This window comes from Erpetoichthys calabaricus, chromosome 1 (genome assembly GCF_900747795.2).
Source record: "Erpetoichthys calabaricus chromosome 1, fErpCal1.3, whole genome shotgun sequence".
In the NCBI taxonomy this organism is placed as follows: Eukaryota; Metazoa; Chordata; class Cladistia; order Polypteriformes; family Polypteridae; genus Erpetoichthys; species Erpetoichthys calabaricus.
The window spans coordinates 191,756,709-191,777,653 of NC_041394.2; the positions used below are offsets into that span (position 1 = coordinate 191,756,709).

At 36.6% G+C, this 20,945-nt stretch overlaps 1 protein-coding gene across 1 annotated transcript in view; it reads left to right on the plus strand.

Moving 5' to 3' along the window:
* LOC114655082 (protein phosphatase, Mg2+/Mn2+ dependent, 1H) overlaps positions 1-20,945 on the plus strand; it is a 302,991-nt gene that overhangs the window by 163,871 nt on the left and 118,175 nt on the right. Inside the window, 1 exon segment of the mRNA XM_051920275.1 lies at positions 17,040-17,152. Within this exon segment, the coding sequence (XP_051776235.1) occupies positions 17,040-17,152 (113 nt within the window).

Sequence of the window (20,945 nt, forward strand, 5' to 3'; positions counted from 1 at the left end):
AAATAAGGCTACTGAACACAATGTGCATTAACAGGAATGAGAAAAAAAAATAATCTTGTAGTGTAGGTAAGAATTTATGTTTTATAATCCGCAAAGTGATCTCTTACCTTTTTTCATCAGAGCATAAAATCAATCAGGATATCTCAGTAACATAATGTCTGAATGTTTATAAAGAATCCGACAGAAAGGATAGAGTAAAGTGAAATCGCACAACTTTTTTCTCATGTTACATTCCTTCTGTTTCAAAATTAATATCCCAGACACCAGGGATTGACTTTTATGTTTTGTTTGTTCTCTTGCTGACTAACACTGATGTGTCCTTTTTTCCAACTGATGCAGGGCATGTTATTTATTATACACTTTATTCAGATTACTTGTGTTAAGAGACAGGTCAAGATAGCGTACTTAAGGTCAGGGAAGAAGTTAGTGTACAAATATTGAGACTCAAGATGTAGGAGTACCAGTCCCTTGCAGGACACATTCACAAACACACCCACCTTCACTGAGATGAGTGGTAAATCAACACGCATGTCTTTGGAAAGTGGGTGTTATGAACTCTAGTTATGTTGTAAATTTTTGGCTTGGCTAATAAATATTTCTTCATATTTTGTTCCCTTGCGTCCTGAAAAATGCTGTTTCTAGTTTCGCTTTTGTTTTGCAGTTTTATATGGCTTAGATGCTCATTTTTTTTCGGGTAATATTACAATTTTCCCTAACCGTGACACTTTTCTTAGTGTCCTGTTAGTGGTGACATTTTGTGGCTCTGTAGCTTAGACACAAGGGTTCATTGCCAGGATTGTGTTTAGTGATGTGTAGGGATGCATCCAATATTGTTTAATCTCTTTTCAAAAAAAAAAAGATCATCCAGTTTTTGAATGAACCTTCCCAGAAGGTTGGATAACTGTTTGTTTGTTAGGCATCAAAGTGGCACAGTGGTAGCTCTGGTAGCTCAGTACGGAGACAGCGTCCCTGCATATAGTTGGCATGTTCTCCCCATGTCTACATGGGTTTCTTCTTAATTCTTTGGTTTCCTCCCACAGTCCAAAGACATGCAGCTTAGGTGAACTGGCGTTAATAAATTGGCCCAAGTGTATTTGTGTGTGTTCGCTCTAAGATGGACTGGTGGCCGTCCTGAGGTTGTTCCTGCCTTGCACTCAATGATTGTTGTGATAGGTTCCCACTGCAGCAACCCTGTCCTGGACATGCAGGTTAGGAAGATGGCTGGATGAATGTTGGTCAGTCCTCTTTGTTTTAGACTCGCAGTCTAGAGGAAGTTTTTGGGGTGTTGGCTTTCATATTAACTAATTTTGTAGTAAAGTGGAAATTCAGACATTTTAATGAGCTTGTTCAATGATGTGCTTCCACAGACACACATTTAAGAATGATATTTCACAGGCATTTAAGAATGATATTTATGTATGTGGAATATGGTATATAATTCTGCTTTTTAAAATTTATCTGCTTTTTTAAAATTTTAAAATTTATTAATGTATTAAAAAATCTCAAACAGCAACCTGCCTTCAGATGATCACGTGCAGGTGGATCTATTACTGAATGATCTGCTTCTCTGTAAGGCCGCTAAATAAATGCACTGATGAAAGGGTTGGATCTTGACAAATAAGATCACAACTAAATGAAGACAAATTAAAATACTTTTATATTAAAGGGTAGGAGGAAAATCCTAACTGACACTCTGCACTAAAAGTAATGTGGCTTTTAAAGTTTATAGCAGAAATAAGTTGTCAGATTAAGAAGAGGCTTAGTTAAGTCCTGGAATTCACTCATTGACTATAACCTGCATTCTCAGTGTGTCCTTTAGGACAATGTTTTTCAGTCATTTCGATGTTACAACCCACTTTTTCACATGTAAAAGTCTTCGCAAAACTATGTGGTGAATCGAGCATATCAGAGCGGTGAGCAAAAATATATCTGAAATGCTGATCCTGCACAGCTCACCATAACACACATTGTGACTCACTATCAGTATAAGGAATAGGATCTTACGACGCATGCTCTAGGACTGCCGTATACTGGTGGTCAGGGTATCTTTCTCAGTAGAACAAGGCCCCCAACAACATAACTCTGAAGATCCTTGAAATATACAGGCCTTAACATTGCATCAAAGAAGACAATAAAACGAAAAGAAGAAGTGCAAAATCCATTGTCTCCAGATGTACAGTATAGTGTGGTCATGGAGAAAATCACCTAAACAGGACACATGGTAATAGTCACATTTTTTCAGTCTTGTCTTCCTTGTTATGGACACATTCTGAAAGTGCAAAATCAGCTTAATAATAAAATCTGTAAACTCCTTATATTCAAGATTAAAGAAGACTTGAAGGAAACTGAATATAAAAATGTTGGTATTTGAAAAGCAACATTCTTATTCTTCTCTTTCTTATTAGTATTAGTAGTAGTAGTTATATTGTCACGTATGCAGACTACAAAATGCAATATATCACTACTCCCTGGCACCATGACAAACAATAATGTGTTACAGTTAGGTCCATAAATATTTGGACAGAGACAACTTTTTTCTAATTTTGGTTCTGTACATTACCACAATGAATTTTAAATGAAACAACTCAGATGCAGTTGAAGTGCAGACTTTCAGCTTTAATTCATTGAGGTGAACAAAACGATTGCATAAAAATGTGAGGCAACTAAAGCATTTTTTTAACACAATCCCTTCATTTCAGGGGCTCAAAAGTAATTGGACAAATTAAATAACTGGAAATAAAATGTTCATTTCTAATACTTGGTTGAAAACCCTTTGCTGGCAATGACAGCCTGAAGTCTTGAACTCATGGACATCACCAGATGCTGGGTTTCCTCCTTTTTAATGCTCTGCCAGGCCTTTACTGCAGTGGCTTTCAGTTGCTTTTGTTTGTGGGCCTTTCTGTCTGAAGTTTAGTCTTCAACAAGTGAAATGCATGCTCCATTGGGTTAAGATCAGGTGACTGACTTGGCCATTCCAGAATTTTCCACTTCTTTGCTTTAATAAACTCCAGGGTTGCTTTGGCTGTATGTTTTGGGTCATTGTCCATCTGTAACATGAAACACCGCCCAATCAATTTGACTGCATTTAGCTGGATTTGAGCAGACAGTATGTCTCTGAACACCTCAGAATTCATTCGGCTGCTTCTGTCCTGTGTCACATCATCAATAAACACTAGTGTCTCAGTGCCACTGGCAGCCATGCTCGCCCAAGCCATCACACTGTCTTCACCGTGTTTTACAGATGATGTGATATGCTTTGGATAATGAGCTGTTCCACGCCTTCTCCTTACTTTTTTCTTGCCATCATTCTGGTAGAGGTTGATCTTGGTTTCATCTGCCCAAAGAATGTTTTTCCAGAACTGTGCTGGCTTTTTTAGATGTTCTTTAGCAAAGTCCAATCTAGCCTTTCTATTCTTGAGGCTTATGAGTGGCTTGCACCTTGCAGTGCACCCTCTGTATTTACTTTCATGCAGTCTTCTCTTTATGGTAGACTTGGATATCGATACGCCTACCCCCTGGAGAGTGTTGTTCACTTGGTTGGCTGTTGTGAAGGGGTTTCTCTTCACCATGGAAATGATTCTGCGATCATCCACCACTGTTGTCTTCCGTGGACGTCCAGGTCTTTTTGCGTTGCTGAGTTCACCAGTGCTTGCTTTCTTGATTTTGCCACTCGTAATATTGTAGCAATTTCTCGGATGGGTTTTTTCTGTTTTCGCAGCTTAAGGATGGCTTCTTTCACCTGCATGGAGAGCTCCTTTGACCGCATGTTGTCTGTTCACAGCAAAATCTTCCACATGCAAGCACCACACCTCAAATCAACTCCAGGCCTTTTATCTGCTTAATTGATAATGACATAACGATGGACTTGCCCACACCTGCCCATGAAATAGCCTTTGAGTCAATTGTCCAATTACTTTTGAGCCCCTGAAATGAAGGGATTGTGTTAAAAAAAATGCTTTAGTTGCCTCACATTTTTATGCAATCGTTTTGTTCACCCCACTGAATTAAAGCTGAAAGTCTGCACTTCAACTGCATCTGAGTTGTTTCATTTAAAATTCATTGTGGTAATGTACAGAACCAAAATTAGAAAAAAGTTGTCTCTGTCCAAATATTTATGGACCTAACTGTATAAAGGGATTAATTAAGAACGGCACTACATAAGACAATATATTTTAGATAGATACATACTTGGAGAGACACTGTATTTTATTTAGACGCAGTAGCTGGATGTATATGAAATGTAGTCTATAACATAAATATATATAAAAGGTGCCATGTTATTGGTAGGTATGAATTGTTACTCTTTGTAATACATAGCTTAGTGTACACCATTATTTTGAGAAACATTTCAAGGTGGATAATGCGAAAAACAACATTTCTAGAAATATAAAAAAGACAATCTTAAATTCTGATTTCCTTTATGTGTTTTTAAAATGATTGGCATCACACAACTTTTCTTAATTCTAAGTAATGAGCTGGACAGTCTAATAGAGAAGGAGCCTGCATATGATGTTATTTAGCTTTGTTATTTATGCAAAATCAAATATCTGTAGTCTCATTTAGCCAAGATACATATTTTCTTTTAATTGATGGAGTAGTATGAAGCCGTGCTTGCAACTGGTGAAAAAAATGATCTGCCGGCTTTCAGTAGAAAATCACTAGGAAAGCCAAACAGGGTTTGAACCTGTGTAAGTAGCATCACAATAAAAATGGCAATAAGTACTGAGGTTATACTCTATTATGATGTAGGTTAGGGTCTCCTAGGATGACCATCAGATCTTGAATTTTTTATAGCTGCTGCCAGATGCCATAGTAAAAACATTTTGGCTCCTCATGATAGAATGATGGGGCACATGCTGTTCCCTTGAACACACCAAGTTATGGCATTGTTTAATGTTATTGTCTAGCATGAAGTCATTAGGGCAGAGGACTTTTGTAATTTCATCAAAGGAGGCCTGTTCTTCAGTTTTATTCAAGCAAGTGTTCCGAATTGAATTTGTAAACCTAGATTTTGGAAAAGTAAGAGATTGCATTACTGAACTTCTCAAAAGTTACAAAAAAGCACCTTCAATCCATATAAATGAACTGGAAAAATACATATTTCCATGAGATATGTTATGATCGGTTTTTGCATGGTATAGTTATGAAGTGTTATATATTGGTTACGAGATGGAGGTAATTAGATTTAGAAAGATTTTTAATGTGTTTAAGTAAGTCAATTATATGAGATCAGGTGATATGTATAACCTTACTTAGCTATGGGATAAGAATCGTCCATGTATGTACTGTAAATGTGAGGAGATACAAAAATGCCTGAAAGACAATTTCTTTGAATCATGGTTTTGTATCAGGTTCAGCATTTACATTTTAAGTGCTCTGAGTGATGATATGTTCTAATATGTAGACCTGTAAAAAATGTTACGATTGGTTGAAAATGTTGGTCAACATGTTTACGAATGATCTGTTGTTTTAAGGTTATTTGAATGTCTGGCCTTGATTGTTTTGTCTTGGTAGAGTTGGTAGAGTTATATATTACTCTACTTTCCCCTTTTGTATTTTTTAATGTGTAGCCTATGCCTCAAATCCCATAGACTTACCACTGTTTATAAGGTATTGTATTTTATAACTTCTCCCCACCTTCCCTACTACATCTATAACCTCAGGCAATTGCATAGAGTAAAAGACAAGCAGGAGTTAAGTAATTAAATAATATTGATAATATTCATAAAATAATAACAATGAGCAGAGTACATTTGAATATTTGCAACCATGCAACCTGATAAATGCTGATGTGTAGTTTCAGGCGGCACACAGACTTGTCAGTTACTTAAAATGTCTCTAGTTAAGTCATCATTTTTAGTCAGTTTTCTTCAGAAAAGGCCACATGCCTGTTTCAATATGGCAGCCGAGTTGTGCTTCTCAGTGTGGTCTTCTTTCCAATTTATGGTGTGTGAGATGGTCCTTCATCATGAAGATGGGAGAGAGAGAGAGAGGTAAAGCAACTAAATTTATACATTCTTTGTCCACATCCTTACACCAATAGAGCGGCGTGCTACAGAGTGGCCTCTGATTCAAACCAATCCCAAACAGCCATACTTCATACCAATGGGGGCACACAATACGTTTCACACCTGCCCCCAAAACCATTTGTTGAGCTGATACTTGCCAACTAGGTACTCTGGCTTTCCTGTGAGGGTTGATTGAGAGAGTCCTGTAGAGAATCACTTGCCAAACTGGTTTTAGACACTTCCCCCCAAGCCTGTCATAAAATTCCTCACTAACCTGACTCAGTCCTAAAGGTTAGAGAGTGGTTAGTTAAACATCAAACTATTGCTGTTCTTATCAATGATATAACACTAATATTACATTGCTTTTGTTTATGTTACAAATGTAGACATGCACAATATTGATGAAGGAAAGGAGATTTCAAAACTTGCCTGAAACACATCACTGAATATTAACTATATGTTTTTAATTCAGTCCCCCTTTAAAATCTTGTCTTTATTGTTTAATACACCTATTGTGTTATAAAGATTCTGCGTTTTTGACTTAAATAAATCTTTGGCAAGCCAGTTGAAACTAGAAGCTATTGCAGCTTAAAGGTATTTTATTTTCGTGAGGTTTCAGATAATTGCGGTTTGTTAAATTCCACTTTTTTGTTAAATTATTACTCTGTTCGTGTTGTTCATGATTTAAGGTCCTACATACTCTGTACGGATTACTAATTATCCATATAGCTGCAGGAAAAAAAAATCTTAGTGTGCTGCAGCAGCCCTGTTTGTGCAGAGGGTGAGTGTTGATGATTATACAACCTTTGCTGGTAGTGTGTGATTCTAAAAGGCAGGTAATGAAGAGTGCGAGGCAGTTCTGAAAATACTTTGACAAAGAAATAAGCTGTTTAAGGAGACATGTGACACAGAATTTAGTGTTGAGTGCTGCTACCTTCTGTTAGCAAAGTCCTGTTTTCATCATTGCCCCATGACTGCCTGTGAGGAGTTTCCAACATCTGCACATGTCTGTGTGAGTTTTACTCTCAGTACTCCTCTTTTCTTTTCACATTACAACAATGAGCTAGTTAAGTTAAATTGGTCCTGTAAGAGTGACTGTGGGTTAGTTTGCGAGTGTTGCTCTGTCTTGGGCTTGCATCCCGTCAACCCAGGTTGGCTTCTACCTGATTCTGTGTAGTTAGGCCTGGTCAGCTGGATTAAGTGGCCATCTGTTGTCGTTATGTGATTATCTGTCAGACAAAGTTAATAAATAAAAATTTCAAATGTTTGAACAATTAACTAGTCCTGAAACACACTTGAATGTTAAGCTAAGCCATGCATACATTTTCAAACTTCTTGTTAATGTAGTTTGAGTTTACATGTTACTTTTACAGCAAAACTAGCTGAAGGTCAACAGATTATATACCCATTTTACACTTTCACTCTGCACAACAGCACTGTCGTGCACTCCACTGTACAGATGTAGGAGTGAAATGTAGCCTCCAAGGTAAAAGTTTATTAGTAATAAAGCCAACATAAGTGTGGAAAGTAAAGTGGTGAGTGTGCCCCTAACTTGCTAGCCCAACCTTCTTTTGCACATATAATGTGGCCAGGTGTAGGAATGACAGGTCGAAGAGTTGAAGAATAGTTGGGACACCAACCATGTTGTCCTGTTTAATACAGAATTGCTACAGAAATAAAGTCTTCCTGGCATCAATAGACAGCCCTCTTGGGTGAAATTAAATAATGACATAAATCCAGCACTTTGCCATCATAAGTTGGATCGTTCAGAGGAGCTCCATCCAGCAGTCGGTTCTGCTCCTTCCAGGTGGCTGGGCTTCTTATGTTACACTGACTGGAAGGGGCGGGGCTAAGTGCCCTCACTGGCCAGTTACTTGGTGCTGCTGGGAGAGGAGGAGGAGGAGAAAAAAACGTTGGCGACCTGGCAGGGTTATTACATACCTTGAATGAGCCTGTAAGGAGATCCTTGGAAGTGCATGTGTGACAACAGTAACAATACCTAGTAAATTAACGCTGCCACTTTCCATGAAGGATCACCAACAGGTACACACTTATCCTTCACACTAGTATTGTGAAATGAAATGAGATAATCACTTTGACTAAAAAACAAATTGTGGCATTTCTTGAACAGAATTCATGTTCTCTATTCACTGGAGAAAGCTAGGTTTTATCTTTTACGGCATATAAAATGTCATATGTATAGTGTGATATTCAGGACATTTTTATGATGTGAGTAGTTGAATCCTATGAGCGGCACATTGGTCAGCACTACTGCCTCATGGAACCAGCATCACCCTTTGGTCTGTCGGGATCACTCTGGGGCTCCTTCCCTTCCCTAAATTTTCCTATATTTTATTTTTATTAATTGCTCTTTTTTAGCAGGTTTGTATTAATTTCTATAATTATTTTACACTAATTATTTCCTTTATTTAATAGGTAAAAGTTTTTCCCAAGTTTTTAAATTATTTATTGTGGTTTTGTTGTCTCTTATTTGTGTCTGTTGATGTGGAACCTAAATATGCTGGTTTGTTGTTGTTTTGGTGCTTCCCTCAAAGTGCCCTATTTAAGGACTCTCTTAACCTCAATCATCTCACTGGCATTAGTTTAATTCTTTTTGTCTTTGTCTCCACTTCACTCAATGGGTCTTTCCTTAAAAGAGTAAGTAAAGGCTTATTTATAGTTAAGTCTTCTCTTTTCAAGAGAATTATTGCTCAGCCTCTTGAACACTTGGATTTAGATTGTTTAAGTGTTTAGGGTTTTCCCTTTTTGGGGGTAAAGCACTTGGTTACCATAGGTTAAAGAAATATTGTTCAGGCTATTAATGTCCATTTGTTATTAGTTTGTTTTTTTTTTCTTTTTATTTTACATTGTAAATTTGAAATTCGTTAAATTTTCTTACCCATTTAATCCAGACCAGGGTCACATGGGGTGTTAGAGCCTATCCCAGCTAGCATAGGGCGCAAGGCAGGAATAAACCCCTGGACAGGGGGCCAGTCCATCACAGACCCCCACACCAAACACACACACGGAACAGTTTAGCATTGCCAATTCACCTAACATGCATGTATTTGGACTGTGGGAGGAATCTGGAGCATCCGGAGGAAACCAATGCAGACATGAGAAGAACATGCACACTCCATGCAGGTAGGTCCTGGGATGTGAACCCTTAGTGCAGGGCAGTAGCGCTACCACTGTGCCACCCTAAATTTGAAAGTAATTGTGCATAACCATTTTGGTGTGGATTTTTTGACCTAAATAGTAATTAAAATTGGATAGTCACATTTTGTTTCTTTTAATGGATTGTCCATTCATCGTTTAAACTAACTTTTCCTGAGCAGGAAAGCCGGAACATATCCCAGCAAGCATAAGGTGGATGGCAGGAACAGTCCATTGCAGGATGAACACACAGACACCCACACAGGGACTAATTTACCATTGCCAATTCACTTAACTTGCATGGCTTTGGATTGAGGGAGAAAACTGGAGCACCTGGAGGAAACCCACACAGACACAGGGAGAACGTACAACTTCCATGCAGGGAGTAGCCGGGACATGAACTCAGGTCTCCTAACATTGAGGCAGTAGCACTACTGTGCTGCCCTTTCATGGGTAATCAGAGATATTAGTATTTGTATTTCATTATTTCTTATCTTTCTATTAAAGCTCTAGTTCTGCTCCTTTCTTTGTAGTAATTCTGCCATTTTAATAATTCACTGTAAATAAATTTACATTTTAAATCTAAGTTAGATGTTTCTAGATGTTTTCAGATTTGTTTTCTTTCTCCTTACATTCATATCATTGTCTGTGGTAATCTTAAACAATATCCTTGTGTCTCTGTGAGGTTTTTACTCCCATTTACCCAATTGACATAAATTTTAGTTTGATGGTGCTTACAAACTGGATTTGAGCTGCCATGGAAATGAAACATGGGTGTATTGTTCTTGTTACTTCTGGTTGAAGGAGGAGTCTGTCTGCAGCATACAAACTATGTGCTATTGAAGACAAGGAAGAACAATTTTGTAGACTTAAATTCTAATCTAATATTAAATTGTTTTCAAACACTCTGTATGGAAACAGTATCAATAAATTAAGAATGGGGCAAATACTTTTTGTACTGTATATTTGACGAGGAATGTACATTCTTGTTTTTTTAATCATTGCATATATACTCCACTGTTTTGCAAAACTTCAGTACTTGTTTTACATAATGGGTCATTATGTTTGCTAGGTTTGATTGACAGTTAAAAAGAAGAGGAGAGAATAACTTTAATTATTGATAAGTTTAAGTAATTGGACCTTATCATTACAAGGGTACCATTTAAAGAACACTGTGTTGCAGAACAGTTAATCAGAGAAATTAAGGGCCTAATTTTTATTTATGATATTGTACCGTCTTCTTCAAAAAATTGCTTACTCCAATTTTATTGTTGTACCTTTAAAAGTTTAAAGATGAAGTCCTAAAGGAACTACAGACTGCTGAATATTTATTGTACTGACTGGGCAGATTGATCCAATTGATTCAGCATAATGTCCAACACACCACAGGATGCCAATACTCTTTTGTGACTGGATATGGATTGTCGGTGCCTCTGATATTTATGTTCTAATTATTAACTCCTGGCTAAGGAATTTTGATGCAGAATTAATGAATGCATTGTTTTTGTGAAAACCCTAATTTGTCATCTATCACTCCCAAAGCCATTCAAGAGTTTTTCGTGCTTCTGGACACATCTATAAAAAGGTTTGGGATTTTGAAAAGAGCTCTCTGTCTGTGAAACTGCTTGTTGGCCACCTGCCTAACTTATTTCAGGGTCATGCCAACCTAGTAAGGAACAGTAAAGCAAAACAGAAATATATGAAGTAACACTTATGCCAAGGCCCTAAGTTGGGAAGGAAAAAGCTTGTGCTGTGAAGTGTTCACTGTTTACTTTTTCTCATCTTCCTCTCCCGTTCTCTTCAGTGCAAAGCATTTTGTGAGAGTGCTAATTAATTAGGGTACTATGTCAAATAAAGATGTTATTCTTTTTAAAAATCTGCCATTACTTTTAACCCATCGATTAGTATTACCATGCTTCAGAAAACATTTTTCTTTATCATAAGACTGTTTAGAATCTGTGTATTCCTTACCCAGATGGCAAACTTTCATAAAACTGAAGTGAACCCTCGTGTCGCACTGTTGAACAGACTACTTCAGTCATGAAGTCCCTCATATCATACCTATGGGAACTGTAATAGTTTGAGTACCGAGTTTGAGTTTCAGCCAGGGCAATGCCATTGTGCAGGTCTGCATGTTCTCCCCATGTCTGTGTAGGATTTTTCTCCAGCATTCTGTTTTTTTTCACTTCATACAGACTTCAGTGTGCTGCATCTCTTAATTGTGCCTAGTGTGGGTGTCTTTGTGTGAATGTGCTCTGCAATGGACTGGCATGCCCACCTTAGGTTAATTCTGTTTTGCACCTAGCCCTTGGTGTCGGTTAAATTATTTAGTCTTCTTTATAAAATAAAATTTGCAAGGATGTTCCAAAGCATGCCATCTAAGCGATTATTTTGACTGGGCAGAATGCAAATGCTTCTGTGCTTATTATTCCTTCTAAAATAAAGATGAACACCATTTGCAAATACCAAGTAAAGCAAGGCCCTCATTAATCCATCTGCTAATTGAACCTACTTAATTCAAATCTAAGGGTGTGAATGAGGCAAAGATTCTGCTGGCAGCATTGGGTATAAGGCAGTCCCCAGCTCTGAACAGAGTGCCATTGTATCAAGGGATAATCTCTTTAACAAACATTCTGCTTCACGACAATGAACAATAGAAGAACAAAAGGAAGATAGTCTGGGAAGTGAGCAAAAGAATCAAAATAAAAAATACTAGTCGGATCAAACCCCAGAGTACCAAAATAATCATTTTGCCAAAGCCCATTATTGCTTAGTTAAAAACTTGCAAACCTCTGACTCTAGAAAGGAAATACAGATTAATACCACAAAGATTTTCACAATGACTACCATCCTGGACATCTCAATAATCATGGAGCCAGTCAACATATGGTTGCAGTGATGGGAACACATACCATGACATGTAGCATCTGGACATAATTATTTTCTTCAAAGAAGCCAAAAATGACAGCACCTAGGGAAGAACAAAATGGCAGGTTGATAGTAATAAAAAAAACAAATGCAAAAAGACTAAAGAACCACAAAAGGAAAATAAAACTTAATTCAGCAACATCCAAAAATCTCAACACACTCACACTCACCGAGTATTAGACCAATGTAGAGTCAAAAACCAACGTTACACGCATATGTTTGGTATGTCAGCTAGAATTCCCTGGGGGAAAAAAAACACACTGGTTATAGAGAAAAAATTAAAATTCCACACAAATAGTGACAAGTGCAAACATGAAACCCAGCCTTCTGGAGCTGAGAGCACTAGCCACTGCGCCACCATGCCATTTACATTAAGGTACAAGTCACCTTCCAAATATCTGTTATAAAAATAAATAAAGTAAAATAACTTTCTAACTCATCCATCCATCCATTCATTATCCAACCCGCTATATCCTAACTACAGGGTCACGGGGGTCTGCTGGAGCCAATACTTTCTAACCCTTTGCAGCAATTTCTTTGTCTGTTGTGTATACTGTAAATGTTCACCCATTAAAAAATATTTTACTTCATATGATTTTATTTCCGTGGTGGGTTGGCACCCTGCCCAGGATTGTTTCCTGCCTTGTGCCCTGTGTTGGCTGGGATTGGCTCCAGCAGACCCCCGTGACCCTGTGTTCGGATTCAGCGGGTTGGAAAATGGATGGATGGATGGATGATTTTATTAATGCCATGGTCCTCACTAGGAAATGCAGTTTCAGAAGATGAGATGTGATGGTTGTATTTGAACATCAAGCATGAAGCAAATGAAAGCACTGAATTTATAAGTGGAAGTCCAAAAATTGCTTTTCCGCCATCGCCAAGTGAGCATGTGATCCGCATGTGACAGACACCACAAAAAGAGTTCAAAAGGTCAACCCTAACAACATAACACCAACTTGCTTGTCCAAAACTGGGGGCAAATAATCTATGAGGAAAGTAGGTGAAAAGTCTAAACCTTCAACATAAATACAGATATGAGCATGTGGCTCTGAAGCAACTGATAAAACAAAACATTAAAAATACATTTACGTTTGATGGGCAGCAGTGAAATCTATAAGAACAGTATGCTGTTTATCAATGAAAAAAGACCTGGGAAATGGGAACTTCCTTTGAATAATAGAAAGTTAGTATTTGCTTAGATTTGAAAATAAAAAGTGTAATGACTATTGAAGACAAAGCTTTCTTTTAAAATGGCCTAATAAATGAGTTGTTTAAAAGATTGACAATTATTCTTATTTTTGCTGCATCCTGAGTATTCCAGTATTGCTCACCAATGTCAATATAGTCCCTACTTACTCTTTTTTAATGATTTCTTTTTAAACAGAATTTCCTCTAAATAATAATAAAAAGATTGACAATTATTCTTATTTTTGCTGCATCCTGAGTATTCCAGTATTGCTCACCAATGTCAATATAGTCCCTACTTACTCTTTTTTAATGATTTCTTTTTAAATAGAATTTCCTCTAAATAATAATAAAAAGTATTGATCCTCTTGGAAATTTTGACATTTTTTTTATTACACAAAATTGAATCACGGATTTAAATTGGCTTATTTGACACTGATCGCAGAGAGAGACTGTTTAAAATCAAAGTACAAATAGGTCTATGCAAATGCAAAGTAAATTAATTGCAAATTGAAAACAGAAAATAATTGATTGCGTAACTATTCACCCCTTTAATATGACACTTGTCTACTCCTAACTTACACAACTTTTGCTCTGAGTCCTCTTGGAATCCTTCACTTCTCAATCTTTACATCCTAGATTCTGTCGGGCCACTATTTCACTTTTTCAAAAAATCTGCAAAGACCCCTTGGACTGTATTTCTTTATTGTCCAGTATCACTTCTTAATCTTGATATTAAAATATCAGCTAAGGTTCATGTATGATATCTTGAGCCTGGAATCAGACTGATTTAATGAAAAATAGGAGCTCTTTTTCAATCTTCATTTCTTATTTATCATTATTTGAATTCCCTCTGTGACAGAAAATGCCTTGAATATTGGTTTCTTTTGATGCAGAAAAGGGCATTTGATTGAATGGGTGGCATTACTTGCTACACATTCTTCACAAATTTGATTTTGGTGACGAATTTACTGTTTTCCCCAGGCCTCTTTTTATACTAATAATGTGTTTTCTGTTTATTTCTCCTTACATTGAGGAATTAAGCAGTGATGTCAACTGTCTCCCTTGCTCTTTGATATAGCCATTGAAACCCTTACCATTTCACTGCAAAGTAATTAGGACATATATAGAATTATTAGACCTGGACAAGAGCACAAGATTTCCCTTCATGCAGATGATGTCCTTCTATTTATATCTGACCCTGCAACCTCAGTACCGCACAATCTTTCAACTGTAGAGCCATTTGGTAAGACATCTGGTTCTTAATAGTATATTAGCAAAAGTGAATTATTCCTCATTAAATCTGCTTCTAAAGATTTTTGTCTTTATCTGATGATGTTCAGAGTTGCCTTCTATAGGTTCACTTATCATAACATTGTCACACTTATTTAGTCCCTTTTTAGGTTAAACTTTGCATCATTATTTGCACATATTAAACAGGGCCTAATTATCTGGTCAGCTTTTGCCCTATCCTTCCTGGCCTGGAAATAATTCTGCTAAAATAAATCTTCTTCCCAAATACCTGTATTAAAGTATCCTAGTGATTATTCCAAAATGTTTTTCATCTCACTTGTTCAAATATTTCCATAATTTATCTAGAATAGGGATATTCTATGTAAATGTATATCTTTTTCTTCAGAGACTTAAGCAGTTGGGTAGCCTACCAATGCAGAATTTAAAATTTTATTAATGGACAGCCAATATTCATAGTTTAACATACTGATTTACGTCATACTTGGATTACGTGGTTAACATGGAAACAGTCTATTGCATTTCTTTTTCTTTCCAGTTTGCTTTGCTCCATTTTACCTCTTCCTACTTACTCATCTTCTATGAATCCTCTTGTCCATCATTCTCTTAAGATTTGGTCCCAATTTAGGAGACGCTTTAGACTCTATTTAATGTCAGTACTTTCACTTATTGATGCAGCCCATCTTTTTCCTTCCTTTGTGAAGGATGTAGCATGTAGATATAGTACAAAAAAGAGAATTAAGGGCATTAAAGACTTGCTTATAGACAATAGATTTACATTATTTGACTCAATAAATGACTCAAAAATGTGATATTCCCAAAACAAACACTTTTTGTAAGTCAGTACTTTTGTTCGGAATAAAGTTACATCCTTCCACTGTCTACGTATGCATGCCTCAATTGACACAATACACATTGGGCAATCCAAATTCTAAGTTTCAGATTTCTTCAGCGTTAATACCTAGCTCTTCATATGTGTTTGTGGGAGTCTGATTTGTAGCATGTGTTTCTGGAGGAGGAGTCGGAAAATATTCTCTTTCAGTTTCATTCATCTTCTATCTGTGCAAAACATTGCCTGATGCAGTTTAAGAACTTCCGCCAAAACCATTTTTTAAGTGAGGTTAGCTTGCATTTTCTCAAATATACAGTAGATCATATACAGTATGTGATCTTCATATTAGTACATATATTTTGGCACTGCACCATCTTCGCTACATTTTGGTCTTTTATTTTTAACTCTGTTTCTGCTGTTTTGGGAATAAATATCAAAATGATTCTTTTATTAGGTATGTTAAGTGTTGTGTGTGATCATACCCCACTAAATAAATGTCGGTCCGGTGCATTGTCTTTTGTAAAATGTCTGGTGAGAGATCTCATTCTAAGATGTTGGAAGCACATGCTTTGAGATAAGGATGTAACGCTCTTCATTAAGCTTGAGAAAAAGAGATTTTCTATTTTTGGCAACATTGATAAATTTTATTACAGCCCTGTCTGGACTATTTTGTAGAATTCATCACTCCCTTTTAACCCTAAGGTGTCCTGCTTATTCTCTTTTAAGTTTAAAGAATGGAATCATTCAAATACAGTCTGTTCATGTAAACATTGGCAGAAATATAAGTGTGGGAGACTTTAATGAAAATTTCTGTTTACCAGTAGTCGAGGTAAAGCAAGGGTAGAATCTATGTGCATAGCATCCTTTACCAAAAATAGGAAAGATCAAAGACAATATGTAAAAAAAAAATTCAGATTAATATTATTGCAAAATACTTTAGTGATAGTATAGTAATACTTATTGTGAACTTCTACGCATACTTTTAAGTCATACTTATATTGCATTATGTAAAAGGGTGTTTTGAGTGAAAACAGAATACATCAGTTGGAAAATAATCTAAAGTTTAAAAAAAATCTCATGTTATAAGAGTCTTTCTTTCTCTTTTTATTGGGGCATGTCACAATATGTCCTTTTGTTTCTATTTTTTAAATGTGTTGCTTGATTGTATTGATTACCTTGATTATTATTTTTGAAAAACTTTGGTTCAATTCTTACAATTTCAATAACATTTGGTGAACTGCTGGAATTAAACATTAAACACATCTGCAGTTTGCTTAAATATATTTTTGTCTGCGTGTATGAACATGTGACCAAAATCTTTCCTTTAAATACATTATCTGCTTTGTTTTTCTGTAACATTTTTTACAGGTCACATTTATTTTAAAAATGTTAAATTTTTGTGTTACTTCAGATATTTCAGCTGTCTATTGTTTTTGTTGGACATGATATTATGAAATACCATAAATGAGAACTATGCAATAAATGCTACAGAAATAAAATAAAATTATAAAAATTCAGTGCTGAATAAATAAGCAATTGTGTGCTTATCGTGTTAAATACAAAACAACAGAAAAAACTTTTAAAAGGTGAATCTGTCCATATGAGAAACTGACTTTGTTTTATTGAACACTGAAAACTGCAAGAGTCCTCCTAACAGTCCATATTCTTTATTCTTCTAGGATATGCAGATTGAAATTGAAAGAAGCACATACAGCATTTCTGGTGGCTGCACTGCACTGGCCGTGATCTTCTTGTTGGGAAAACTGTATGTAGGAAACGCTGGGGATAGCAGGTGAGGAAAGTCTTCACTTCTGTATGCCAGCAGCTATAAGAGGGCATTGATGAGTCTAGAATTGTCCCTCTGTAGGACACTTAAATGAAAGGTCAAATAAGTTAAAGAATTTTAATAAAGTGTTTTGAAGTGGTTCTCAAGGAAGTAGCTGCAGTGGCTCATGTTCACTTTATTACTTGTTCATTCTAATGACATTTTATAACTCATTATTTACTTGTAGCTCATGGGGAGGCAGATTAACCAGTAACTGTTTAGTGGACTTAATGATTATGTTTTAAGATATAAATGAAACACATTACCTTATATTTTTCTGTCATGTACAGCAGTGATTTAACTGTCCTGTATATTTATTTGTTTTCTTTTTTACTTTATATTAAAATCCATTCTTCCATTTTGTTTTTTCTTTTCCTTTATTAGAAGAAAAAACATCACAGCAGAATTAACAAAAAGAGAGCAATATGAATGGCAAGCCCTATCTAAAATAGTTTATATATGATAACACAGCAAGCAGAACAAGAAAGTTAAATACAGGCGTAGCATACTTACTTTACAGTTATAGCAATGGGTTCTTGCCATGTTTTGGAAACCATTTAATCAGATTCTCTTCAAAATAATTAGATTTTCTACAATTTGAGATAATAATGAGTTATAGAAGGTGGATTGAGATACTTCCAGTTGAGGTAATAAGTCATTGTTCAAGTTGTGTGGTGCAGTCGTGGCGCCAGGATTTCACATTTGTTACAATTGGTTCTAATATTTTTTTTACTGTTAATTGTGCATTCATTAAAAAAAAAACATTTTAGAAATCCAGTCATACAAATTTGAACAGGATCATTGTTTTTTGCACATTTAGTTTGAAATATTTTTCTTATTTTGCTACTTTTTTTTAAACCTCCACCAACAACCACACACAACCACTTATTTTATTAATAATGAAAATAAACTGCCTACCTTTGGATCATACATACAAAATACCAGCCCATCGCAAGGCACAAATCCATCCATCCATCCATTTTCCAACCCGCTGAATCCGAACACAGGGTCACGGGGGTCTGCTGGAGCCAATCCCAGCCAACACAGGGCACAAGGCAGGGAACCAATCCCGGGCAGGGTGCCAACCCACCGCAGGACACACACAAACACACCCACACACCAAGCACACACTAGGGCCAATTTTAGAATCGCCAATCCACCTAACCTGCATGTCTTTGGACTGTGGGAGGAAACCGGAGCGCCCGGAGGAAACCCACGCAGACACGGGGAGAACATGCAAACTCCACGCAGGGAGGACCCGGGAAGTGAACCCGGGTCCCCAGATCTCTCAACTGCGAGGCAGCAGCGCTACCCACTGCGCCACCGCGCCGCCCCCAAGGCACAAATGCCTGATTAATATTTGTTTTCATTTTGACCTGTAACAATATACTGTATAACTGAAGGATTACAATTTTTGGTACTCTTAGTAATTTGTCATACTACTACATGAGTTTTATGCGACTTGTGTTTTAAACAATCCTGATGAAAGTGTTTCTGAGTCTATGATTACTCTGTTTTTATTTAGTTATCACCAAAACACCAAAATCACATCTCTTTCATTGTCCTGTATTCCAGCCATGTACTGTTGTACCAAAGAGCTGTGGTTGGTAGTTTGTGAATATCACAAAATCAGTGACTGAGTAGTTGAAGATGTTCCAGCATACTCTGTAGTGCTGTTAGTAGCAAACCCATCATCACTAAGGGTTGGCTGAACTAGCAGCAGTCTTTTCACCTGCCTTTGGGCATTGCTGAAATGTTCAGTCTCGACATCAGACTCATTAATGATTTGCAGGTTTTTTTGTCAAGATATTTGCTTACATTTTCAGTTGCACCCCTGCCATTTAAAGTGCAAAGACTGGAGGAAATTTGGGACAGGTTTTTCAGAAAGAAACTCAACAGGTGTTCCTGCCATTCAGTTCAGACTATTTAAGGAGTTGTGCCCAGATGTGTAATGTCATTTGAGAACCACTACTAGACCTGCAAGACTAGGCTGCTACTGTCTTACCTTTTTATAAAACAGCTACTTAAACTCGATTAAAACATTTGCAAAATATCTGATAGTTAACGTTTAATGGGGCATTTCTGGGTAACATTTTTCTGTTTGATTAAGGTAATAAAATCTGGTAGGCAGGAAAAAATGGTGGAACACTGGCCTAGCTAATGGCCAGACTAAATGCTCCACCAGATGCTGACTCTGAACCCAGCTGATCCGGGATTATGTCTGTTTCTTCTTCCTCAAGTTGTGACAGGCTATAATGTGACACTGACATTGGCAAGGATTTTGGTAGCTTTTTAAGGGTCTTCTCCCTTTCATTAGAATATTTCTCTTCCTTTGTATCTTGACATAGGTTTATATAAATACTTTTGAAAGTTCAGGATTATTCAAATGCAGGATATACTGCATTTTTGTAACCAATTTACTCCAGTTTTAGAGTCGGAGTCTACGCAGCATCAGAAAAAAACAAACACAGCTCTAGATTCATGATATATTTACACATACACCCAAAGTCTTTAACATCAGTTAGATTGAGGGATCTCATTTGTCCTACCTCCTTTAAGATATAAAAGGAAGCTGGAGTACTCAGACAAAAGATATGTAGACACAGCAAAATCAGCATTAAGCTGTGAGGCATTATGCCATTGTGGCACCTCAATGAGTAATAATATTATATTAATAATTATTAAATATTAAATGGCAGCACCATAGCAGGACTGGCTGTTTCACATCTGCCATCCACACAGCTGCCAAAACTTCCAGCAGACACAATATCTACTTCAGTGACAGACCAGTGAGGGACAGGCTCCATGCTATTGGCCTTTGAGCAAGTTAACCTGTCAGAGGTCCTTCTGTCACATCTAGTAGATGTCTGCACCTACAGCAGAAGAATCATGTGACCATCTGTCTGGCAATTTCCATCAACTTCATCAGGCCCTTCTGCAGGAACAGGATAAGATCTTACAAATGCATATTCAGGTTGACTTAATGATTCTGTGGGGTTGAACAAAGGTAGTCAAACAAGATACCGATCAACTGCAAGATGACTGCTGTTAATGTTCACAGTTGTTATTATTTTAGTGTTGTTTTCCTGCCGTACGGTTTTGTTTTCCTATTATTGTCATTTGTCTATTGTTATTTCAAGAGTGATGGTTGAAAGTTCAACCAACAAATGACAAAAAATTATATATATAAAAAAATTATATATATATATATATATACTGTATATATATAGTTGCAATCAGAAATAATCAACTCCCCCCACCCCTCCAAAGCTGTAAGGATTCACCAAATAAAGTTTTTCTACATTTTGCCTTAGATGACATCTGTTATCAGTTGAGTGATACATAAAATCAACAAAGAATCTGTATGACTGTATGACGTAGTATTCCTGAGTAACAAGATATTTGGTTAATATGGCCATGTCACAATTATTCAACCCTTATATAATAGTGTTGTTTTTAAAACCTTCTGCTAATTTTTATGGCCTAAGGTGGTGTTAAAACATAATTAAGACTTTGGGAAATCTGTAATGATACTTAATTAGCTTCAGCTGTGATGCATAAATAAACCCCACCCTTGAATGTGGTCAAGGTGAGTTGCAATCATGTTTAAGACTAAGGAGCTTTCATGAAAGCTGAGACAAGAAACTATTTCATTGCACCTGAAGGGCATATGGTATAAGAAGATTTCTCAAAAGTTAAACATTCCAAGAGACAGCCTTGGGAGCATACTAATGAAGTTTAAAACTTATGGCACAGCTGA